Source organism: Triturus cristatus, chromosome 5_1, assembly GCF_964204655.1.
Source record: "Triturus cristatus chromosome 5_1, aTriCri1.1, whole genome shotgun sequence".
Taxonomy (NCBI): domain Eukaryota; kingdom Metazoa; phylum Chordata; class Amphibia; order Caudata; family Salamandridae; genus Triturus; species Triturus cristatus.
In genome coordinates, this window is record NC_140587.1 from 53,546,346 (window position 1) to 53,571,132 (window position 24,787).

The following is a 24,787-nucleotide window of genomic DNA, read 5'->3' on the forward strand; positions in this document are numbered from 1 at the left end:
ATAATTTCACTAGTTAATACCTGGGAACGTTGTTTACTTCAATAAAAAGAATTTTCTATGGACGATGTTCGTGGAGTACCTATGAAAACCTGTATGGGAGTTGATTATACTATACTCGCCTTTGGACTTTAGGATTTGATCAGTTGGGGTTAGGATACATTAATATCCAATACATGTATCTTGGATTTATTGTAATCAATAAGGGTGTGCTATAACAGCGCTTTCATAAATACCCTTTGTTAAGTTGCCACTAAAGGCCATAAGTGTAGAAAAGTATAGAAGAAATAGAAAGCATATAAGAAATAATGGCTAGAAGAGTAATAGACAAAGGGAATCAAGAATCACAGACATCACAACAGTGTAACTAAAGAAATTCATCAATGCATCACTATGAAACACGATCAATGTAAAAACTCACCACAAAATGCAAGACTAAATCAATATTTTGGCATATGATAGTCATCTAAATTCAAACTGGTCTCTCAAGAAGTGGGCACAGGACACCTTTGAAGGACTCATTCTTATTTAAATGATACCCAGACAATCAATATCTATATTCTTGAATGTAAAGACTCACACTAAGCAGCTGATCCTTATGATCTGTTAAGACTTCCATAAAAACCTATCAGTATTTTACCGCTGCAAAGCATGACCATTGATAATCATTCAAGTAATCCCTAAAATATTCAGCATAAAAAAGCTCAAAAACCTTATGTAAAATACATTGTTTTACGAAATTCTGCTAAAGCAAGAAGGTAGTAAAACGATCCACACAAGCCTAAAAGCAATTAGCTTTAGTGTTCAAATTGGCCCCAGTGAAGAAGCAGCAAGGCATACATCCAGCTGGTCCAGTCTCTTCAGAAGCTTTAGTTAGAGCTCATCATGTACATTCCATACTACATCATCCATTCTTATATCTAAATCCTATATGCTAAGAAAACTCTAAAGGGACAATAAAGAATATGGGTAATTAATAAGGATAAGCTTACAATAATACAATTCTAATAACAACTCACTTCCCTTAAAGAAAAGAAACAACATGCTAAAAAAATATATCTGACAAGACAACTAAACCTGCAAGAAACAGTATATAATTAGTTGCATACAAAATCCTGAAATTTCTTTGGTCTAATTAGACTTTCGATCCAATCTACTCATTCTTGCTGAATCACCTACTTTGGAGGTAGATGGCAACTGCTCATCCCCTTCTACTTTGGAGGTAGAAGGTGATTGCCCTTCTCCTCCTCTAGAAGTAGAAGGTAATGGCACCGCCTCTATTTGGACCTCACCATTATCATCCACTTGTTGCAAACATTTAAGACCACTTCTACTTTCTTCTACTCCATCTTCACTTGACATACTGTGACTGCTATCGCACAATAACCAATCAGAATTCTTAGTATTCACAGCAGTGGAACCCAAATTGGTATGCCTAATTTCTCCTTTATACAGGGCACTACACCCCAAGTGTCACACTTTTTCACCACTCAACTAAACTTAATTGCACAGTACTTTCTGCGCAAGCAAAGGCTGCAAGAATTTTCCTCTACCTTTTCCATAAATACCAGTTTTTTTTTATAACTCTCTCCAAATCTCCAACCTTAATCACCATGTCCTTACATTTGTTCTTCTTATCATAATATGTTTTGCATTTATCCTGTGCCTTACACAACTGTTCCTTGATAGCTAAAGGAAGTCCACCACTCTTTTTAGAACACTTCATCCATCCCACATTGCCCTTCCCATGAGGAGTCCTACCCCTCATTACTTTAAAAGGCTGAAACCAGTAGAACATGGTTTAATACTGTACGACCACACAGTTCTCCACACTTCTTTCACCCAAGCTACCCACTACTATAGCTAGTTGTATGGTATTTTTTAGCACACTGTTGAAGCCCTCACCACATCCATTGCCCACTGGGTGGTATATAGATGTGGTCTTGTGCAAAACACCATTCCTTCTTAAAAACTCCATAAACACCACTGAACTGAATTGGGGTTCATTATCAGTTAAAACCATTGTAGGTAACCCTTCTCGTAAAAACAACTCATCTAAAAAACAAAAACTGTTTGGGCATCAACCTAGCTAACCATCTCAATTTCTGGCCACTATGCAAAACCACAAATCAACACAATGATATACTTAGGGGCTAATTAGGATGTCGGTCGGAACACCTCCGACCGCTGATCGGAGGCTTTGTAACCAACATCCCTGGTTTGACTGCCGACTGCCGAATCACAGTCATGGCGGTCGGAATTCAAACCGGCCGGTCAAACCAACGGACTTCCGATGGGCTCCAGGAGCCTGTCAGCCAGTCGGAAGGGCCGCATAATCCCGTGAATGAGGCATTTCCGCCTTTGGGATTATGATGGCACTTTCTGAGAGCAAATCTATGTTGGCCGTTCCAACATGGATTTGCTCTGGGAAAGTGCCTTTGGGGGGTTAGCAGGGTCCTCTTCCCTCTTGGCTCTCCAGGTGGATACTAGGGGAGCACCTATGGTGCCCCCCTGTGAATCCCTGCACCGTGTGGCAGGCATCATGAGGTGCCTGCCACACGGTGCAGGGATTTACACATGCTCCCAATTCTCAATGGGAGCTTGTGCTACAGCCGGTTTATGGCCGCAGCACAAGCTCCCATAGAGAAATGGGAATATGCAACCCACCATGTGCGGTCGCATTGTAATTGTGGTGTCGGGGCGGCCGACTGAAGGTCGGTCGGTCCTAAGACTGCACTGGTGTCAGGCAGCCATGAGTCCGCCTGACATCATAATTATGCCTTTAGACTGGGAACCAACTGGCACGGGGCCTAAAATGTCTAACTCAATCTCTGGGCATTTTAAAGGACAAAGAGGTGGTTTCATAGTGTTGAGCCTTTTCTCCAAATTTTTGCACAACACACAATTCTGCACCTTCTTTTCTATCTGCAGCTCTATGCCAGGCCATCACTACAACAATTTCATCCTAGACTTGGTTTTAGTAATCCCTAGCTGGCCCTCATGGAAAATATCTAGCAACATATCTTTAAAACATCCTGGAGGAATTATCCTGCCCCCACGTAGTACTTTGCCTTCTTCCACAGACAGTTGATGTCTTAATTCCCAATAAGCACGCAAACTGTTTTCTATGTTTCTCTTGATAGGTCACCCCTCCGGAATGAAAATTTTACTTTCTGTAAAATATCATCTTTCTCAGTCGCCTCAACCCACTTACATTCATGTATACCGTCAGTGATTTCTGTGACACACGTCTTCAAACTCTTCTTCTGGTTTGGTTTTCAAAGGAGGGGGCAATATGCTTAGAAAATCCGCAATCCTATTCTTGATCCCTGGAACATAGCATACATCACAGCGCTTGCGTTGAGGCTGGTGTCAGTGCGAGTTTTGTGCAGTGCTTGTCGGTGGGCCATAAGATCCTCCCCTTCTTTCCGCCTGAGAGTCAACGTACAGTTGTTACTTCTCTCGTGATGGCCAAGATTGATTATTGTAATGGTCTATATTTGAGCCTACAGGAATGCCATTTGAACAGACTGCAAACGCTTCAGAATGCGGCAGCTAGGCTGCTGTCAGGTACAGCTAAGTTTGCGCCTATTTCCAAAGAAATTAGCAAACTGCACTGGCTTCCTGTGAGGAAGCGAGTCTGTTTTAAAGCCCTTTGTATTGTGTTTAAGGCACTTCGGGGCATGGGCCCGGAGTTCCTGAAACAAAACATCCAATGGAATCATCCTAAAAGGACGTTACGGTCAATGGAAGCCAGGTTGGCGATAGTACCACGGATAAGGAAGGCTTCCTGGGGCGGAAGAAGCTTCATTTTGCGAGCCACCAAGGCATGGAACGCCCTTCCGCCCTATCTTAGAATGTGCCCTGATCTTCTAGCCTTCAGGAAGAGCTTGAAGACCTGGTTGTTTAACAGGTAGTGTGAAAGCTTTTGTCCCCTCCTTTAGGAATAATGGGTAGCGCCAGGACACCCTTGGGTAATCGCGTGCTATATAAATCCCCGTAACATAACATAACATAACATAAATATAAAAATAAAAAGGTACTTACCCACAGAATGCGCTGGCTCGCCTCCTCCGGTCCTCATGATTCCAGTCCATCGGCGCTAGTCTGCAGCAATTCTCCACACCATTTCAGGCGCTGCTGTTATGCTGCTGTTAATGTTAAGCACCATCAGAGCAGCGCCAGGGTTGGTTGGAGCGGGCTGTTTCAACGCTCTTGGGCACTTGGAGTCTGTGCCTGCTGTGCACCCAGCTGTCTAGCACAGCTGGCGGGAGAGGTTTAAAGTGCCCTTGTCAAACTGGCCATCGCAAAACAGCCAACCGAAATGACATGCGCACTCCAAACTGGAGTGAGCCCTACCCCCAAAACACGGCTCGGGCTGGGGAATAAAATGATAATAAATTAATTTTATTGTAATTATATTTTTCACCTTTGCTGGCAGCAGTGGGGCAATGCTCCTCTGCCCTAATGAGGGGACGCCACCGCAGCTGATACTAGTGTTAGCTGAGAAAGGACTGTGTCTGTGGTACCCTGCTCCAGGAAAAATCATCCCTGAGCCCCCAGACAGAAGAAGAGACTCCATGAGTCAGTTGGCTGACTTCCTGTTACAGCTAGAAGGCCACACAAGCTGAAGAAGTCTGCCTTGGCAAGTTGGTAGCCAGGATCACATGACGGCTGCTAACTGCCAAAGTGCATGCCGGGAGACTGATTCCTGACCCTCAAAGGTTTCACCCGAGTCTGCTGGACCCGTGAGAGTTGTCAGAGAGAAGTTTGGCTACCCAAGACGGACACTAGCCTCTGTTAAAGGGAACCGCTGATTTTGTTGTGACCGGAGACCAGTGATAACTGTTTTTTGGCTTGACTTAAACTGGACTTTGCGAGATATCAACCCCTGTGGCCAAAGCCACCCCACCATGACTGTGGACCGAGTAGACTCAGGAAGACCCCCGTGCCCGGCACAGAATCCTCAGCACCCTTGAGCATCTTCAGCATCTTCAGCATCTGTCCCTTGCATCAGGACCCCTCCATTGATGTCTATAGCACAACACCCAGAAAACCTGGAACTGGACTAGAGACTGCTTTAAGTGCAAGGTAACTTTTCTGGCAAGCCACATTGGCCACTTTCACTCACTTCCTGCCGGAGTTCATCACCCAAAGCATGCCAGAGTAGTTGTTCACAACTTTACAAAAGTTTTTAGTTAACTGTGGTAGATGCTAAAGCTTGTATGGGATTAGAGTGAAAAGCAGTGATTTAGTATTTGCTTCTTCAATTATACCTCTGGAACCCCCTTGTGGATTTTATTCATTTTGGTGGCTATAAATTCATAGAAATATAAGCTATTTTTACAAATTAGTATCAGAATTTCTTTGTGTCGTGTTTCTTTATTATTCAGCTTTTTGGTTCTTCTAAATGCTGTGCATGTATTCCGTTGACAAAATCTGACTGCTCAAAGCCACAACTACGCAGGGTTGAGATAAGGATTTGCAAACAAACCTGACTGATACCAAGACGGGATTATGAGTTTATTATACAGTGAGGGTGCCCAACCGCACCATATAATTAATCGCTTTCCTCACAATACCATTCCATAATATTTATCACGTTTGAGCTTTCCACAGATGTATCCATAGTTAGAAGAAAGATAACATACTCTACAGCAGGGATCATATATATATATATATTATATACATATAAAGAAGGAGCTGAGAGAGTACTGAACCCTAAAGTAGTCCACATCAAATATTCTTAGAGGTGAAAAAGAAAGGAGACATAACCACTGTTAGTAGGAACCAATTAAACTTTGCAATATGATGGCTTATTGTTTTAAACTTTGGCTGCTTACACATAGAGTCATATCCAAGTCAAGAGTCCAACTTAGCCTTATATCTTTCCAAAGTTGGAACCATTAAATTTGTAACAGACATAGAAGCACTGTCTAAAACACACTATCAATATCAGAAGTAGTAGGAAAGAATTTAGAACAAAAACTGTGAGGCCATATCAGTTAACTCCAGTAACAGTTGGTTACAATCAGTATTCAGTAGTTACAATTAGTTTAATCAAGATGTTACCAGATGGAACCAGTAAATCTGTATTAACCCCTAGGAACAATAAGAACAGTAATAAACATTAAGCATCAGTAAAAGGCAGCTGGTGTTTTAAGGACCACTCTGATAGCACCAAGGACATTTAATAGATCAAATGTGGGTGTGAGAGGTATTTCCTTGGAGTCCTGCAACAGTTGACGTCTACTGGGCATCGCCATTTGTGGGAGCATCATTTACCACTGGTCCATCAGAACTCAATACTATTGTAGTCCAAGTGAGTAGCCAGTCTACTCCCTTTGGGTATATGCCTCTCTATCTAGTCACTGTGATCAGTGAATTCTTAGTGTACAAAGTTATAGAGATTACAAACATCAATAGAGTGTGACAAATTCCATAACACGTAAAACTGTCTAGTCAGGAGTTTTATAAACAAGTTGATAAAACGATAAGTTAAATTAATATAAACGAAGAGAGCAACAAGTCTGACACAATCCTGAACATGTTATCAGCACATATTTGCTCTTAAGTCTAAACTAGGGACAATCCGCACTGTGGTCCAAAGGAGAGCTTCAGAAATGGTGGTCTTTTGTGAAGAGGTTCACTCCAGTCAGAGATTCTGGTTTTTGAAAGGTATTCTGATGAAAGAATGATGTACCTAAATTCAGTTCTGGTTTGAAACTGGACTCCTCACTGTCCACCTAAGTTGGCAGAGATAGAACCTAATGTAATGCGGTACCACAGGAATTTTTTAAACCCCAAACCAGTACCAAATGTAGTCACTGGTGCTATCCAGAAGCACCAGTGGTAGTATCAGTGGTGCCCAGGTGACCGGTCACTAATGTCCTCTAAAGATGCAGTCTGCATTTTACGGACTCGTCAAACAAGTTTCGGACCCAACTGTTTATGGTACTTTTGAGACAGATGTAGCAGTAGACCAGCACTTACGATTGAGTCCAAATGATACCTCACATTTACCCAATGAGATTGATGGCTTCACCATTTCCCACTGGGAAGTAGACTTTAAAGGTAGGTCTTGATTGTAACAACAAGAATGAAGAGGTACCCAGAACCATAAAGGGTACAAAGAAGGAGGGTCAAATGGTTCTGCAATCATGTCCTATAGCCAATTGAACAAGATCCGAAGTAGGGGGCATGAAGATGGGGCTTGTGGATCTGGAGGGAGATTACAGATAGTCAACAGACAGAAGTCAGACTGGGCAGCGCAGGTTCACTCCGTTGATGAAGACATGGAAGGTTATGGCTCATGATTCAGATCATGTCTTTTCTTCGCTCTTCCTTCTCCTAGCCAGGTGTGTTGAGCAAATCTTATGCCTCTTAGGTGACTTATTCCTGGCAGGTGAACTCCAGCATTCCACCTCTCTACAGGGCACAGCTTCTGTTCTAAAACTGGATTCCAAGACGCAGTCCAATTCCAGAAAAAAAGCTTCCACTTCTGGTTTGATGTCTTCTTCCTACTCTGTTGTGCGGGTCTACTTTCCATTCAGGTGAATTACCACGTGCTGGTCAAGAGAGCCAGTGCTCATCCTCCTCCGGTAATCAATGCGGAACGCCAGAGCAAACTTATTATCAAAGTGAGTACGCACCCTGATTCCGGAAGAAGCCCATCTTCATTTTCTTGGCTATTTCCTCACACTCTGAAGCATGGAGGTGTAGGCGAGGCCAGGCTGGACACGTACCAGTTGCCCTTGCGGTCAAAGGCAGTCAGAGAGCCATATGTATTCTCATAGCCCGGGAGACCTGCAACACTACAGTAAGAGGAAACTCCCCTACCCTGCATTTAGAGGATGTTTGGGAAACGACACCTGAGATAGAATACTTGAAGGTTTCATTTCTATCATGAACATAGCCACTCCTCACGTCAGGAAATCTTCATCTTGTGCAGCAAACAAAAGTGGAACAAGTATACCCCATTGTTTACCAAGTCATACAAAAAGTAGATGTCTCTCACTCACTCACATGCAGTCTATGCTTTACGGAATTCCATAGCAAGTTTATGAGCCGACTGTTTATGGTGCTTTTGCAGCAGATGCAGTGGTGGGCCAGCACCCACTATTAACTCAACTCACATCCTCCCACATGATGAAGGCAAGAGATCGCAGGTATGGTTACTGGCTAGAACTTTAAGTATGAAAGGCCAGCAAACCACTTGGTGGCTGCCCGCTGGTGTACTTCTCTAAAGCCAGATCCTCCTCGTTACAATCCTAACTACGTGAGGATGACTCCCACCAATGAGGCAGACGCTTCTGAAGACCTGTAAAGTGAAATGTCAATAACATTTAAAATCTTGAATGTTCTGAGGAAGCTTAGTGCTTTCCCTCTGTTTACGACTGAAGCCTCTAGGCATATATCCTCCCACTGCCGTTCAAATGTTCTATAATACCAAGCGATGGACAGAGGGCACCAAAGGTCCTACAGGGAGGAGATGGGGGGACTGAGACTGTAAGGAAGAGGAGCTCCTCTTTGGTGTAATGAAGATTACCATGTAAGCATTCCAGACAATATCTCCATGTTCACTAACTGGCTAATGACGCATGTGCCTTATTGAGTACTTTATTGGTAATGTGTCTTTATTATTATGTACCTTATTGAGTACTTTTGGGACAGGAAGTAAAGATCACAAATCTTTACTTCTTGTCCCAAAAGAAATCAATAAGGTGTAACAAAAATGAGAAGACTAGAGATGGTATACAAGTATGGCCTAGATAAATTAATAAGACTCACCGTGTCTAATGTTCTCCAGTATGACTTTTCCTGGGATGTTTCTGAAAGTAAACAGTCAAGTGAAAATGAGAAAACATCTTCAGCTGGAATCCTAGGCCAGGTCTTAAACTACGGTGTACGGAATAATCATTCAGTTTGATTCAACAGTGGCTAAAGATCCCAATTCTCCTAAACAAAGATGCCAGTAAAAAGGATACATTGGCAGAGGGGGAATGAAAAGCCAGTGAATTCAAGGGTGCTGTTGTAGGCTTCATAAGGCCAACCCGAGATCCCAGACAGGAAGCGAGGACTTGGTTTGAGCTGTTGGAAAATGTGATGGTGACAGCTTTCTATTCCTCCTAAAGCCTGATCGTGCACTCTTACTGCTCTGATGGCCAATATTAAACTTTAAAGGCGGATGCTGACAGATATTTTAAAAATTCTTCCTACAAGAAATCTAGGACTTTGGAAGAAACACAATTAAGGGCACCCAACCCTTGCGTGGAGCACCACTGAGAACAAACTGTTCAAGTGCATGTTGCAAGTGGATAAGGTAGAAGGCACACAACATTATTGAATTCATTTTATAACGTCTTCGAGACAACCTATTTGCTGAAGATTGAATCATTTGATCTTCAAACTGTTAGGTGGATTCTAAGGATTGCTGTTCAGTGGATATCTGGCTGTATTAAAGGGCTTGACAACCTGTTTAGTAGAGAAACCACAGTCTTCTTGGAAAAAAATGGGGCAATTAGAATATAGCCTTATAGCCTGTGGCCAAGGGCTATGCCAGTTGTTAAAGGCCCTGAACCTGAGTTATAGGCCTGAGCCACTGGCGAGGGCCTATTACGAGGGAGGAGGCCTTTAACAGCAGGTATAGCCCGAGGCAGAAGGGCTATAAGGCTATTGGAACATTCCGCCCACAGAGGGTAGAATGTTCTAATTTGAAAAGGGAGAAACATGAAGACAAACATCGGAATGTTAGAGGCCGGGCTTAAACCGTCATTATAAGATCCAAGCTATTCCATTGTCTTTAATTGAGCTCTCAACATTCCAATGTGATTATTAATTATTTGAGCCTTCTCCTGCTGAATAATCCTGAGCACCCATGGAGGAGGAAAATAAAATGAAATGCATTAAGGAGAACTCTGGGCTCTCCTTAGGAGAGGTCAACTATTTCAAGCACCATCGGGCATGTTGATCTGGTAAAAAATTGTGGAAGTGGAACCCCTAACTAGAATGTGAATAGGTCCATCCGGAAATTCCTAGTTGCAGAACCAAGGATCAAAATGGGTCTGAATGGAGATGAAAGTTCATAGAGAAGAAAAACACTCTGTTCAATTTGTCTACTAGGAAATTCTCTGAACCTGCCAGGAAACATGTCCCAAAAAACAAATTGAACGCTGCCCGAACCTAAGAAGTAAGCTATTTTTGGTAGGGGCTGACTTTGCTTTCTCCCTTATCCGTTTACACACAAGCAAGTCACGTGATTGTCTCAACAAACTAATACAGCATGGCCTGCCAGGAGAGGGGTGAATGCTGTAAGAGCCTGGACAACTGCAACAACACTCTCCAATTGGGCAAATAATTTCCTTCCAACTTTAACCAATGTCCTCGAACCTCAAAGTAGTACAGGGTGCCCCCTCCCATATACATGGTGTCTGTGGTTAAAGTCTTCAGAAGAGGAGGGTCCAGGGAGTTATTTTTCAACAGGCTTGAGACCACCAACCACTGTGACCATTCCTTTCTGAGTTTCTGAGATACTGAAATCAGAATTCCAGGTCATGAACACAGGATCCCCAAAGAGACAATAGATGGTGGTTTGAGGTAGAGACAAGAACAGGGGAGCATGGGCTTGTGGTTGATATGAAGCGCTGACTTTGTAGCCACTCTATTGCTGGAGTCCACTTCTTGGTGAAAGGAGTTATCAAAGGAGATTTAAGTGTGGCTAGTCCATCCAAGGAAAGAAAGTTCCTCTCTAAACCTGTGCAGAACTTGGCTCCAATGAATACTCAATCCTGAGCTGGAATCAGCTGTGATTTTCCCTAAATTAGTAGGAATCTGAGGTTTTGCAGAGCCTGGCATCCTGTGGATGCATCTTTTATATACTTCAAAATAGATGGAACATAGAACACAGTCATGGATGGAACGCTTGAATTTATCTCAGCCACTGGTAAATGTTTGGGCCACATTCAGACCATGTTTTTGCCCGCTATGTCACTGAGAACTGCTACCTGCAAATCAGTTTCGGTCCTGCTCCAATATTCACAGTCCAGACAAAGCTTCCAGGCTACATCCTCTCTAGAAGGCGACCACAAGCAACCCCAGACCAGTTTCAACTCTCCTCAGCAAAGTACAGCTTGAGTCTGGGATTGCTTGTGTTTCCTTCTGGAGGGGCCTCGTCTGGCTGTTCGGGATGGACTGTTCCCATGAGGAGCAGGGTCAGTAATGGTTTGCAGAAGGTGAGCTTCTCTCTGGAGTGACACAGTGAGTAAAACATGACGGCTTGGGATACTATCCACAGAGAATGCCAGTGGATTAGACTATTTGCATGCATTCCTCCCACTACCTTTGGTGTTTTTTGATGCAACGCACCTAGAGGGCATGGGTATGCTAACTTTGACACAGGATCTATGCTATACCTCACTGGTGTAGCATGACTAGGCTGAAACTGGTCTGGGTTGCTTATTCTTTCTTCAGGAGGGGGCATCAGATGGCACTGTGAGATGAACTATGCCCAGAAGGATCAGTGTTCAACTGATCTGCATATGGAGGACTTGTGTTTAGAGTAGGAGTACAATGATGGGTTTGAATCTTCCCCAGTGCTGTAAACTATTTATAAGCATACGTCAAATCACCTTTGGTGTGTTTGATATAATGCCGTAAGTGGCAAAGTGTATGCCTAGACAGGGATCCCTTGCTTGCTGTGCCACCTCATCCTTGCTATGCCTCTCTGAGGAGACACAAAAGGCCATAATCATTCTGCTGCTGTGCTCCCTTCTGGAGGGAACCTTGCCTGGCATGGCTGCACTCTTTCCATGAGGAGCAGGGTCAGTACTGATTTGCATACGGCAGGAGATTGCTTAGGGTGGCACTGTGCATGAACATTGATAGGTTGGAATGCTTCCAGATACAGCTACAGAGCCAGAAACAGCTGTAACTCATTGAAATGCCTACAGCAAAGGCACCGGAACAAGGTTTCTTATATTCAGATAATTATGTGCAGTTTAAACTATCAGTATTTTTATGTGTAAGAGAATGCTGAATTTCTTTTTGATGGAACAGGCCTTTTAGTAGACACATGTTTACTGGTGAAGAGATGTGAACTAGAGGTCAGAGTTGTGGACTTTTCAACTGGGGAGCCAAGATTGGATCCTGGCCTCATCTCAACATCCAGTGGTTCGGATCAAATAATTTTGCATCCATGTGAATGAATTAAATAAATGTATAATGTTTGGGCCAAGTTTGCTCCATAAAAAATGAATTAAATTAAACTCTGAGAAAGGAGGGGTGCTCTTTGGTGGCCCACAGGCTTCATATGGAAAATACCCTGTCCTTGCCAAAGGGACATTGGAATTATGCAGCATTGGAGGTTCAAAATATGTGTCAGGGTCGGTTGACTAAATTATGCGGCATCAAAAGGCAAATTATGCTGCCTAATGGGGCATAATCTGTTCTACCACTACATCATTATTTTTACATTTTTACATTTTAACCCTGTCTGAGCAAAGGTTTCACCTCATTAGCACCAGTTTTATATCCAAATATAGCAATAAGAAACTTTTGGTGAATTTAAGATAGAAAAATCTGCAGATTATGGAGTAGATGATGGATTAAGTGGTAAATGTGGCAAATCCACATTTATGCAAAAAATGCCATGGGTGCAAAATCACATAATTCCAGTGGCCCTGCTGATGAGTAAGGTGAGGCTGCCAGCATAGACGAGAGGTCCTCATCCTGCCTCACCTCAGCAGGCTCACACATCTATACCAGTCTCCAGGTGGAGACATACAAATGAAAGACAGGTGGGAAGCAGGAGAGGAGGTATGTGCCTAGAGGTGTGAGTCAAATGTTTAAAAAGACATCTGGGGAGAGGATGTGGCCTAACCGCTAGAACGGTCGACCTCGATGTTAGAGTCTGGGCAGGGACCCTTGCCATCCTGTGATTCCGGGCAAATTACTTAATCTCCCCATGCCTAACAAAATGAATGTGTCCGTCTGTAATGCAACTGGTGCTCATGTAAAGCGCTCTGATAACTTCGGGTCGAGTTTGTGCTATCTAAAACTAAAAAATAAATGAATAAGAAAACATCTTAGTACATTCAATATTTAAAACTTTATGGACATTTTACTTTAGAGGTGCCTGTCACTCTGCATTTGTGTACCTTATGGAGGGTTAATATTTATAACAGCAATTCTGATGTTACAAGTGGATGTAGTGTTGAAACCTGTCTGACCCCTCCTCACTGACACTGTATGTGTGTGCTTTTAACAGAAAACACCATAATACCTTTGACCATTCCAAGCAACTCTACAACACCGCCCTTCGTATACACTGCTGGGGCCACCGTAAGCAGCATTACAACACCGCCCCCCACAAGCTCTCTATTCAGAACAGAAGAGACCTTCACGACCATCAACGAGCTTGCAACAACAGGTACACTTTGTATCTCGATTTCTGCTGAATGATTTCTTAGTAACAAAGTAACGTGATGTTTGCCCTAGTACTATCCTAGCGGGTTTAGTGTTCAAAACATAACTTCTTGAGCAGAAACTGTTTTAGGACTTTAAAGGAATACTGGGTCATTTTTTTTTTGTCATGTTTCACTATAAGGGGCTTATTTAGAAGTCCCTTGCGCCACTTTTGCATCATTTTTAACATGGGAAAAGTGACCTAGGGGTGACGCAAGGGGCTTGTAAATAAGCCCCTGACTCAGGAGAGAGCATAAATTGTGTGGTCTGTAAGAGAAATCAAGTAACTAATGCTGCCTTCTAAACACGAACTGTCTTTCTGTCTCCTGGTTGTTTCATGTTTCATCTCAAATGCAAGACACCAATGGAAAAAATAAATCATATTATGTTGAGGTAGCAATAATTTTCAAACCAAGCACACTTTGCGTTCTGGTATTTGTAGCTTCAGTTTTAGCATTCCAATTGTATATCTACAGTTCTCAGTTCTCAGCATGCGCAGTCCTGTTAGCTTACATGACTGGCTAAAAGTGTCACAGACAGCATGGGCAATTCAAGGTGACTGCTTGGGCTGTTCCAGGTGGCTTGAGCTGTTCAAAAAGGCTGCTTGGGCTGTTCAAGATGGCTACATGAAGTGTCCAAGATGGCTGCTTGGGCTGTTCAAGAAAGCTGCATGAAGTGTTCAAGATGGCTGCTTGGGATCTTCAAGAAAGCTGCATGAAGTGTCCAAGATGGCTGCTTGGGATCTTCAAGAAAGCTGCATGAAGTGTTCAAGATGGCTGCTTGGGAGCTTCAAGAAAGCTGCATGAAGTGTTCAAGATGGCTGCTTGGGATCTTCAAGAAAGCTACATGAAGTGTCCAAGATGGCTGCTTGGGATCTTCAAGAAAGCTGCATGAAGTGTTCAAGATGGCTGCTTGGGATCTTCAAGAAAGCTGCATGAAGTGTTCAAGATGGCTGCTTGGGCTGTAAAAGAAAACACAAGATGATGGGCAGAGTGCTAAAGCTTTTCAACCACTCACCCCCAGTCACAGATCTGGATTTAATCCATCATTCTTTTGCTCACTATGCCACCCCAGTTTGGACCCAGCCATATGCAAAACAGTCTTGAGCCTGTTCCTCATGGGAACAGTCTAGCTCGAACAGCCAGACCAGGTCCTCCCTGGACTGGAAACAAGCATCATGGGACCGGTTTTGGGTATTACCTCTCATCTGCCAGGCTAGCTTAAATCCAGTGGCACAGCGAAGAAGGGACCCACGTCTGGGCATACCCTTGGCCACTTAGGGCGAACATAACAGTCACTGATCTAGGTTTAATCCATCGGTCTTTTGCTCACTATGCCACCCCAGTTTGCACCAAGCCATATGCAAATCAGTCTAGACTGACTGGGCTGTTCAAGAAAGCTACATGAAGTGTTAAAGGTGTCTCCTTGGGCTGTTCAAGACGGCTGCTTGTTTTTGATGCTTGAGCGCCCAATTCAAGCTACCTGCCCATCTCTCCACTCCGGCTACTGAAAATCCACCAGGGCATGTAGAACTGGGCTGTCCATAACATGGTGCCCGTAGGGCATTAGTGTTGTAGGAAACATTCAAGAACGTGAACAGCAGACAACAGAAGCTAAGGCTATAATGGACAAAACGGTTTCCTTTAAAAACTGCTATTTTAAACTGCCTCAAATCTGATTATAAAAATTGACCTACTCATAGATTTGTGGGGGAGCCTTCTGCGATTCTGCAGGATTCGTCAACGACTGAAAATTATCACGTGTTGTGTGACCTAATGGCACACAGACTGACTGTGAGGGACAGTATACAGGGTAAAGAAAGCCTATAGACTTCCCCAAAAATGTAGAGGTGGAAGAGTGATGGTGGCACTCCACAGGTGAGGGAGAAAATACTGCAGGAAGTGACCTGGAAGAAGTCAGTGATGATGGGCGAGTGTTGCCAAACCTGAATCAGGACACCCTCGTAAGGAAGACAAAACAATAATTTCAGTGAAATAGGAGTTAGTGGGTTGATGGTTTATGGGTTCAATAGCTTTCCCTATTAAGTTTACAGTTGAATATTGTGCCAAGGTCTATCCCTGGACATGGGTTGCCATCAGAAGAAGAATGAGTGGTCCAGTGAGGGCTGCAGGAGGTGCTCCAACATCTTCCCAGCTGCTCCTTATATCCTGTCCCTGAAGTAGCTGCTGCCTGGTTATGATATGTCATGTTATGTTCTGTTACGTTACATTACAGTTGTTTATATTGCCCACCTACACTGAAGTTCAGAACACACAAAAAACAGCTGCTCTGTTGCTGAACATGTTGGCTTTCACCATCATCCTAAACCGAAGGAGCGATTGTTCAGATTGTACAGAAAAAGTCGAAGATTTTCATCCTTTGACTACCGCCACTGAGAAGGTGCATTCAAAAAGGGAAGAGGTTCTGAGTGTTGTAACCTCCTGAAACTAAGAGGAATGGAATCCAGAAACCCTTAGAGAATAGCCTTATGTTCAACAACCATTGATTTGAATAATATTTTACTTCGGATGGGAGGACAAATGAGTTGCATTAAGAGGAGTGGAAAACTATGGGCCCGATTCCAGTCTCTTTTGGAAAGCAAACACAAAAGCCGCCTGTGTCTGGAATGCTTTCCGTACGACTCGTGTAAGGGGAGTCTGACTGAATAAGTGCGATGCATTTGAATACATCCGGATACGATGCGGTTGGACTCTCATTGACTTCAATGGAAGCCTGTGTACTGAACGCGTGCACAGGCTCCCATTGACTACGGTGGGTATCACTTGGTACTGCCACACTGTGCATGGTCTGAAAGGAAGGACCCATGGGTACCCCCACAGGCACACGTCGGAGGGCCCTGGGTGAAGGGGGGCCTGCTACGGGCCTCCAAAGACCGATTCCGGCAGCCTTTTCGATCCGGGCAAACGGAATCGTAAAGGTTGTCCGAATCATTTATCATACTTGCTCGCTTGGAAAACCTACTCCATAGAGCTGTACGATTTGGCTCTGGAGGGCTCTATCTCTCCGTATGCCTTCTGGAAATTATTTGGTCAGTGCTAGGGGGTTTCCAGGAATCGTACTTGGTCGCTCGGAATTGGGAATGAGTCGGTCAGAAAAAAGGGCTTCGGATCCGCTTAGGTAAAACCAAATCCGATTCGGAGCCCTTCCGACCGAGATCAGAATCGGGCCCTATGTCTTCTTCCACCTTACAAAGAAGCCTGGCATTCATGTTTTGAATAAGCTGAAGGAGATTCAAAACGTTTTTGGAGAAGTTAAATGAATGGCTTTGAGATACTCAAAGTGAGATTAAACGAATGCATTCATTACAGAGATGTAAACATTCCTATCAACAAGAAGAAGGATGTGCTGTAGAGTTTACAACTGAAAATAACAGGAACCGGCTGCCTTGACTGCCTGTGCTTCAAGCAACAAGTTAGAGTCAAGCATGAGTGCCAAGTTACAAAGTACTGAGGACGAAGAGGGGAAAGAACCAATAGTGAGCGGCCAAACAAGAATCTGATGTGAAAAATTCCAGCTAGACAGATCAGTCGTTACACTTTTGAAGTGTTTATTTACATACAATTCTCTGACATCCACCAACACACCAAGGCTAAGCTATGTGCCATATTGGAGAAGATGGAGAATCCTCAGGGCTGCCCAAAGATCACCGGGGTCTCGTCAGTATAGAGGTCAAAGTGCACACCCATCTGGTTGAGAAGGAGCAACAGCAGTCTCGTATAGCAAGGGGAAAGAATGGAACCCTGATGCATGCCACAATCAAGAGCTCCCGACTAAGAATTAAAAGGTAGCATGACAATTTGGTGATGGCCGATCACAAAGACATCAGCTATTTGAGTACTCTCCCAGACATAATCACATTGCTGACTCTGGTGGGCAGAGTAGCATTGCCAATAGCAGGCTGCTAAAAGATCTAATGAAACAAGGGCCTTGATTTCACCTTTATCCACCAGCCTCTGCAGATCGACAATGAGTGAAGCAACCACCAAAAAAGCCTTTGTGATAAGAACCCAAGACACTGGTCTGCTCGATACAACTTTGAAGCTGTATAAATTACAAATAAATAAGAAGAGACACCAGTCTCAAATATTCGGGTCTCTGGTCTCTGTTACCTTCTGGTCTCTGCTCTGATGCAGCTGCTCACTGGGCCATGCCCCTTATGCAGCTGCTCCCTGGACCATGCCCCTTATGCAGCTGTGTATATAAGAGAAAGGTTTTCCCCAGTTACTTTTAGGTCCAAGAGGGGGGAAGAAAAACAAATATGTGGGGTTACTGCCTCTTTACCGACCTGTCATTCTTTTATTTTCTGGTAAATACTCTCAATGAGAGTATTTACCAGAAAATAAAAGAATGACAGGTCGGTAAAGAGGCAGTAACCCCACATACCTTATGCAGCTGTGTCCTGGACTATGCCCCTTATGCACCTGCTCTCTGGACCATGCCCCTTATGCAGCTGTGTCCTGGACTATGCCCCTTATCCACCTGCTCCCTGGACCATTCCCCTTATGCAGCAGTGCCCTGGACTATGCCCCTTATGCACCTGCTCCCTGGACCATTCCCCTTATGCAGCTGTGCCCTGGACCATGCTCCTTATGCAGCTGCTCCCTGGACCATGCCCCTTATGCAGCTGTGCCCTGGCCCATGCCCCTTATGCAGCTGTGCCCTGGTCCCTGAAGCAGCTGTTTCATAGTCCTTAATGTTATTGTTCAGGATCTCTGACAAAATATCGAAGGTCAGAAAATCGACCTATAAAAATATCGATGTCAAGAATATCGACATCCTATCTACAACATGGTAAGTACAAAAATATCGAAAATAAAATATCGATGTCAAAAATATCGTTTTTAAAAATATTGGGGTTTTTTTTGTTACAGAAAATATGTAAAATAAACATAATAATACTTATAAATAAAATAAACATAATTAAATATATTTCATAATGTTAAAAATTAATAATAAATATAATTTAATAAAAAATGTATTAAACATATACATATAATATATAATATATAGACTTACTTAATAATGTTTTAATAATTATTTTAAAAAATTATAAATTATTAAAAAATATTAAAAATTGCAAAAACATTACACACATAAAACAATAATATAAATAAAAATTAAATAATTATGTATAACAAATTAAAAGATACATTTAATTTAAATATTATTAAAATTAATTATATACTACATTAGCTAAAATATTTAAAAAATATTAAATAGCAGAGAGAATAAAACTACTACTCCAGCTGCAAAAAAAACAACAGAAAGGAAAATGTTGGATAGCGGAGGGCTAAAAATTACTATATCCACTCCAGATAGTGTAACAGTAGGGAAAGTATTGGATAACGTAGAGGTATAAATTACTATTCCAACTCCAGGGAGTGCAACAGTAAGGAAAGTGTTGGATAGCGTAGGGGTAAAAATAACTATTCCAACTCCAAAGAGTGCAACAGTAGGGAAAGTGTTGGATAGCGTAGGGGTAAAAATTACTATTCCCACTCCAGAGAGTGCAACAGTAGGGAAAGTATTGGATAGCGTAAGGGTAAAAATTACTATTCCCACTCCAGAGAGTGCAACAGTAGGGAAAATGTTGGATAGCGTAGAGGTAAAAATTACTATTCCAACTCCAGAGAGTGCAACAGTAGGGAAAGTGTTGGATAGCGTAGAGGTAAAAATTAGTATTCCCACTCCAGAGAGTGCAACCGTACGTAAAATATTGGATGGCGTAGGGGTAAAAATTAGTATTCCCACTCCAGACAGTGCAACCGTAGGGAAAATGTTAGATGGCGTAGGGGTAAAAATTACAATTCCCACTCCATACAGTGCAACAGTAGGGAAAGTGTTGGATAACGTAAGGGTAAAAATTACTATTCCAACTCCAGGGAGTGCAACAGTAGGGAAAGTGTTGGATAGCGTAGGGGTAAAAATTACTCTTCCAACTCCAGAGAGTGCAACAGTAGGGAAAGTGTTGGGTAGCGTAGGGGTAAAAATTACTATTCCAACTCCAGAGAGTGCAACAGTAGGGAAAGTGTTGGATAGCGTAGGGGTAAAAATTACTATTCCAACTCCAGAGAGTGCAACAGTAGGGAAAGTGTTGGATAGCGTAGGAGTAAAAATTACTATTCCAACTCCAGGGAGTGCAACAGTAGGGAAAGTGTTGGATAGCGTAGGGGTAAAAATTACTATTCCAACTCCAGATAGTGCAACAGTAGGGAAAGTGTTGGATAGCGTAGGGGTTAAAATTACTATTCCAATTCCAGAGAGTGCAACAGTAGGGAAAGTGTTGGATAGCGTAGGGGTAAAAATTACTATTCCAACTCCAGAGAGTGCAACAGTAGGGAAAGTGTTGGATAGCGTAGGAGTAAAAATTACTACTCCAACTCCAGAGAGTGCAACAGTAGGGAAAGTGTTGGATAGCTTAGAAGTTAAAAATAACATACTTATAAATAAAATAATTCTTTAAAATAATTAATAATTTAATTATTAAATAACTCAAAATTACTTACAAATACCAAGATATTTATCAAAAACATAACTACCAATAAATAATTAATTAGCAATCAATTATTAATAAATACCAATAAATAATAATTAATGAATATTAATTACCCATTTAAAAATATTGATCAATTACATTTTTTATACCAAAAAATAATTATCAAACATTAATTACCAATTAAAAAATATTAAACAATTACCTATTTTTGATACCCAAAATAATAATTATTATACATTAATTACCAATTAATAATTACTTATTAGTATATTAATTAGACTTATCAATAAATAATATTTAAACATATTTAATTACCAATTAATTATTAATCAACAATAAATTCTTTTTCATAACCAAAATATTATAATTTTACCAATTAATAGTTAATCTCCAATTAATTAATTATCAATACCCAACAACAAATTTATAATTACTTAATTTGATTTCAATTACTTCCAACACTATTCCCCTATAAACACACGAAACACTCAAATAATAAAATAATACAGTTAACATAATTATCAATTAATCAATTAATAAAAACTAATTACCAATTAATAAAAATTAATTACCAATTAATACTTAATGAACAATAATATAATTATCAATACCAATAATTAAATAAAAACATTACTTAATTACAATTAAATTACTTCCCACCCTATTCCCCTATAAACCCACAACCCGCTACAGAAGTTAAACGCAAAAATTATTTATAATTAATTTATAATTCCTAAAAATGTATAATTAATTTCATATAATTAAATTACTTCCCACCCTAATCCCCTATAAACCCACAACCCGCTACAGAATTTAAACGCAAAAATGATTTAAAATTAATTTATAATTCCCAAAAATTTATAATTCAATTCATATAATTAAATTACTTCCCACCCTATTCCCCTATAAACCCACAACCCGCTACAGTACTAAAACACAAAATTAACTTAAAAAAACCATTATTAACATATAAAAATTGTATACATATATTTTAAAACCAGTAGAACACTTAACAAAAAATAATTAACACATACATATTAAATACATAATAAAATACATAGCAATATTATAATTATCGATATTAGTGACATCGATATATTTGATATCGATATTACTAACTTCGATAATATTAACATCGATATAAAAAAAATCGATATTACTTACCTTAGGGTCGATATTCTGTCCATCGATATTCTTGACATCGATATTCTGTCCCTTCGATATTCTAAACTCAATATCATTGTAGGTCAAAATAAAATTTTCGATATTTAGACTGCTCACCTATTGTTCATCAGTTTCTGTCAATGAAGCAGATGCTTTATAGTCTCCTGAAACAGCTCTGTCCTGCGTCCTGAGACAGATGCTTCATGGCCCCTTAGTAGTTGCTCAGTGGTCACTGAGACTGAAGCAGTCATTCCATGCTCCTGGCCCTGAATCAGCTGCTCAATCACCTTGCACCTGAGGAAGGTGCTCGGTAGTGCATGCTACTCATGCATATGCTCCGAGGTCTTTGCCCCTGAAATTAGTTGCTTTCCTGTCCCTTCCCATGAAGCATCTGTTCACTAGTACCCCCCCCCCTACACTGAAGGAGCTGCTCCCTGAGCCTGGAGAAGCTGATCTCAGGCCGGTTCCCTAAAGCAGCTGCTCTGTTGTCCCTTCCAGTGAAGCAGCAAGTCTGTGTTGACTGCTGCAGCTGCCCTCTTATTTCACAAGCAGCTGCATCCTGGTCTCTGCCTCTGATTCACAGTCACTAAAGCAGACACTCCTTAGCCTCTTAAATAGCTTCTTAGTGGTCCTTGTCACTGCAGCTCGTCCATGGTCCGTGTTTTGAATTGGCTGATTCCACATCCGTGAAACAGATGTTCCATGGTCCCTCAAGCAGCTGCTTCATGGTCCTTGGTGCTATAGCAGCTGCAGCCTGTTTTCTCCTCAGATGGTCCCTCACCATAAAGATCCCTGACCATATAGATGCTGCACTCTTTTTCATACCCTTGAGGCAACTACTCCCAGAAACTCCACTCCATGGTCTTTGAATCGCCATGCACTCCTCCATACCGCATTGTGCAGTTCATGCTGATTTTCTCAGCGCTGTTCGTGCTACTGGCTAATGAGGGGTGTTTCCCCTAGGCCGTTTCCAGGATGCTTGTTTCTGGTCCAGGGAATACCTGGCTTGGCAGTGCAGGCTGGACTGTTCTCATGAGGCACGGGGTCAAGACTGATTTGCATATTGCTTGGTCTGAACTGGGGTGGCAAAGAGAGCTAAAGAACGATGATAGATTCATCCCAGATCTGTGACTGGGGTTGAGTGTCTGAAAAGTTTCAGCACTCCGTCCATCATCTTCTTGTGTTTGCTTTGTTTGCCCTAAGTTGGCAAGGTATGCCCAGCCGTGGTTCCCTTGCTCACTTTGCCACTGAATTCAAGCTAGCCTTGCTGATGAGGGGTGTTACCCTGAAACCAGTCCTGGGATGCTTGTTTAAGGTCCAGGGAAGACCTGGCTTGGCAGTGCAGGCTGGACTGTTCCCATGAGGCACAGGGTCAAGACTGATTTGCATATAGCTGGGTCTGAACTAGGGCAGTGAAGTGAGCTAAAGAACGATGATGGATTCAACCCAGATCTGTGACTGGGAGTGAGTGTCTGAAAAGTTTTAGCACTCCGTCCATCATCTTCTTGTGTTTGCTTTGTTTGCCCTAAGTTGGCAAGGTATGCCCAGACGTGAATCCCTTGCTCACTTTGCCACTGAATTCAAGCTAGCCTGGCTGATGAGGGGTGTTACCCTGAAACCAGTCCTGGAATGCTTGTTTAAAGTCCAGGGAACACCTGGCTTGGCAGTTCGGCCTGGACTGTTCCCATGAGGCACAGGGTCAAGACTGATTTGCACATAGCTTGGTCTGAACTGGGGTGGCAAAGCGAGCTAAAGAACGATGATAGATTCATCCCAGATCTGTGACTGGGGGTGAGTGTCTGAAAAGTTTCAGCGCTCCGTCCATCATCTCCTTGTGTGTACATTTCCTAGTAAACATATTATCAGGATTGCCTGTACACTCTGTCCAAGGCTCGGAACATTGAATGTGATGCCTTTGCATTTGATTGTCCTATTGGAGACAGCTCTAAGTCTTCAGACAAACAATCACATCAGCTTTGCACCTTTGACATAGTGCAATTGGAACAGTGCTTTTATTATTTAAGCTGCCTCTGTGCCACATTTCGTTAGAGGTTTACTTCTGCTGAGAATATCCTGGTACGCTGTTCACTGTGACTGAGATGCAGCCCTGCTGACACTAACCTTCATCCTGCAAATTACGATAATCTGCTCTACACTAAGGTGCCGATTCCGATCCTGGAAAAAGTTTCCCCGTACGAATCGTATCCGGATTTTTTTCCGTACGAATCGTACAAGTCCCGTACAAACTGGTAAGTACGATCCGTATGTGAAAAACTCCATACGAATCGAATTGGGAAAATTCCCCGACAAGTCCTCGGGTCGGAAAAAGTGTCCGACACGTCCCCGGACAGTTTCACGTACGAATCGGGAAACTGAAGTCCGAGCGCGCAAGTACGATCCGTCCCGTCCGTCCGAATGCACAACCGTATGGAAAAAACACCTTACGGACCGAACTCCCACCCCGTGTAGGTACGGAGCGAACCCCCACCCCGTGTAGGTACGGTGCGAACCCCCACCCCGTGTAGGTACGGTGCGAACCCCCACCCCGTGTAGGTACAGTGCGAACCCCCACCCCGTGTAGGTACGGTGCGAACCCCCACCCCGTGTAGGTACGGTGCGAACCCCCACCCCGTGTAGGTACGGTGTGAACCCCCCACCCGTGTAGGTACGGAGCGAACCCCCACCCCCGTATGTACGGTGTGTACCCCCAGCGCGCTCCGTACCTACATGGGGTGGGGGTTCTCACTGTACCTACACAGGGTGGGGGTTCGTTCCGTACATACGGGGGGTGGGGGTTCGCTCCGTACATACGGGGGTGGGGGTTCGCTCCGTACCTACACGGGGTGGAGGTTCGCACCGTACCTACACGGGATGGGGGTTCGCTCCGTACATACGGGGGTGGGGGTTTGCTCCGTACATACGGGGGTGGGGGTTCGCTCCGTATCTACACGGGGTGGGGGTTCGCACCGTACCTACACGGGGTGGGGGTTCGCTCCGTACATACGGGGGTGGGGGTTCGCTCCGTACATACGGGGGTGGGGGTTCGCTCCGTACCTACACGGGGTGGGGGTTCGCACCGTACCTACACGGGGTGGGGGTTCGCTCCGTACATACGGGGGGTGGGGGTTCGCTCCGTACATACGGGGGTGGGGGTTCGCTCCGTACCTACACGGGGTGGGGGTTCGCACCGTACCTACACGGGGTGGGGGTTCGCACTGTACCTACACGGGGTGGGGGTTCGCTCCGTACATACGGGGGTGGGGGTTCGCTCCGTACATACGGGGGTGGGGGTTCGCTCCGTACCTACACGGGGTGGGGGTTCGCACCGTACCTACACGGGGTGGGGGTTCACTCCGTACATACGGGGTGGGGGTTCGCTCCGTACATACGGGGGTGGGGGTTCGCTCCGTACCTACGCGGGGTGGGGGTTCGCACCGTACCTACACGGGGTGGGGGTTCGCTCTGTACATACGGGGGTGGGGGTTCGCTCCGTACATACGGGGGTGGGGGTTCGCTCCGTACCTACACGGGGTGGGGGTTCGCACCGTACCTACACGGGGTGGGGGTTCGCTCCGTACATACGGGGGGTGGGGGTTCGCTCCGTACATACGGGGGTGGGGGTTCGCTCCGTACCTACACGGGGTGGGG

General features: G+C 43.4%; 1 protein-coding gene across 1 annotated transcript in view; it reads left to right on the forward strand.

The window, feature by feature from the left end:
* Positions 1 to 24,787, forward strand: part of LOC146830152 (uromodulin-like) — a 369,504-nt gene that overhangs the window by 48,208 nt on the left and 296,509 nt on the right. The window contains exon 2 of the mRNA XM_085604401.1: positions 13,262 to 13,423. Coding sequence (XP_085460527.1) covers positions 13,262 to 13,423 — 162 coding nt within the window. The remainder of the gene's footprint in view (positions 1 to 13,261; positions 13,424 to 24,787) is intronic.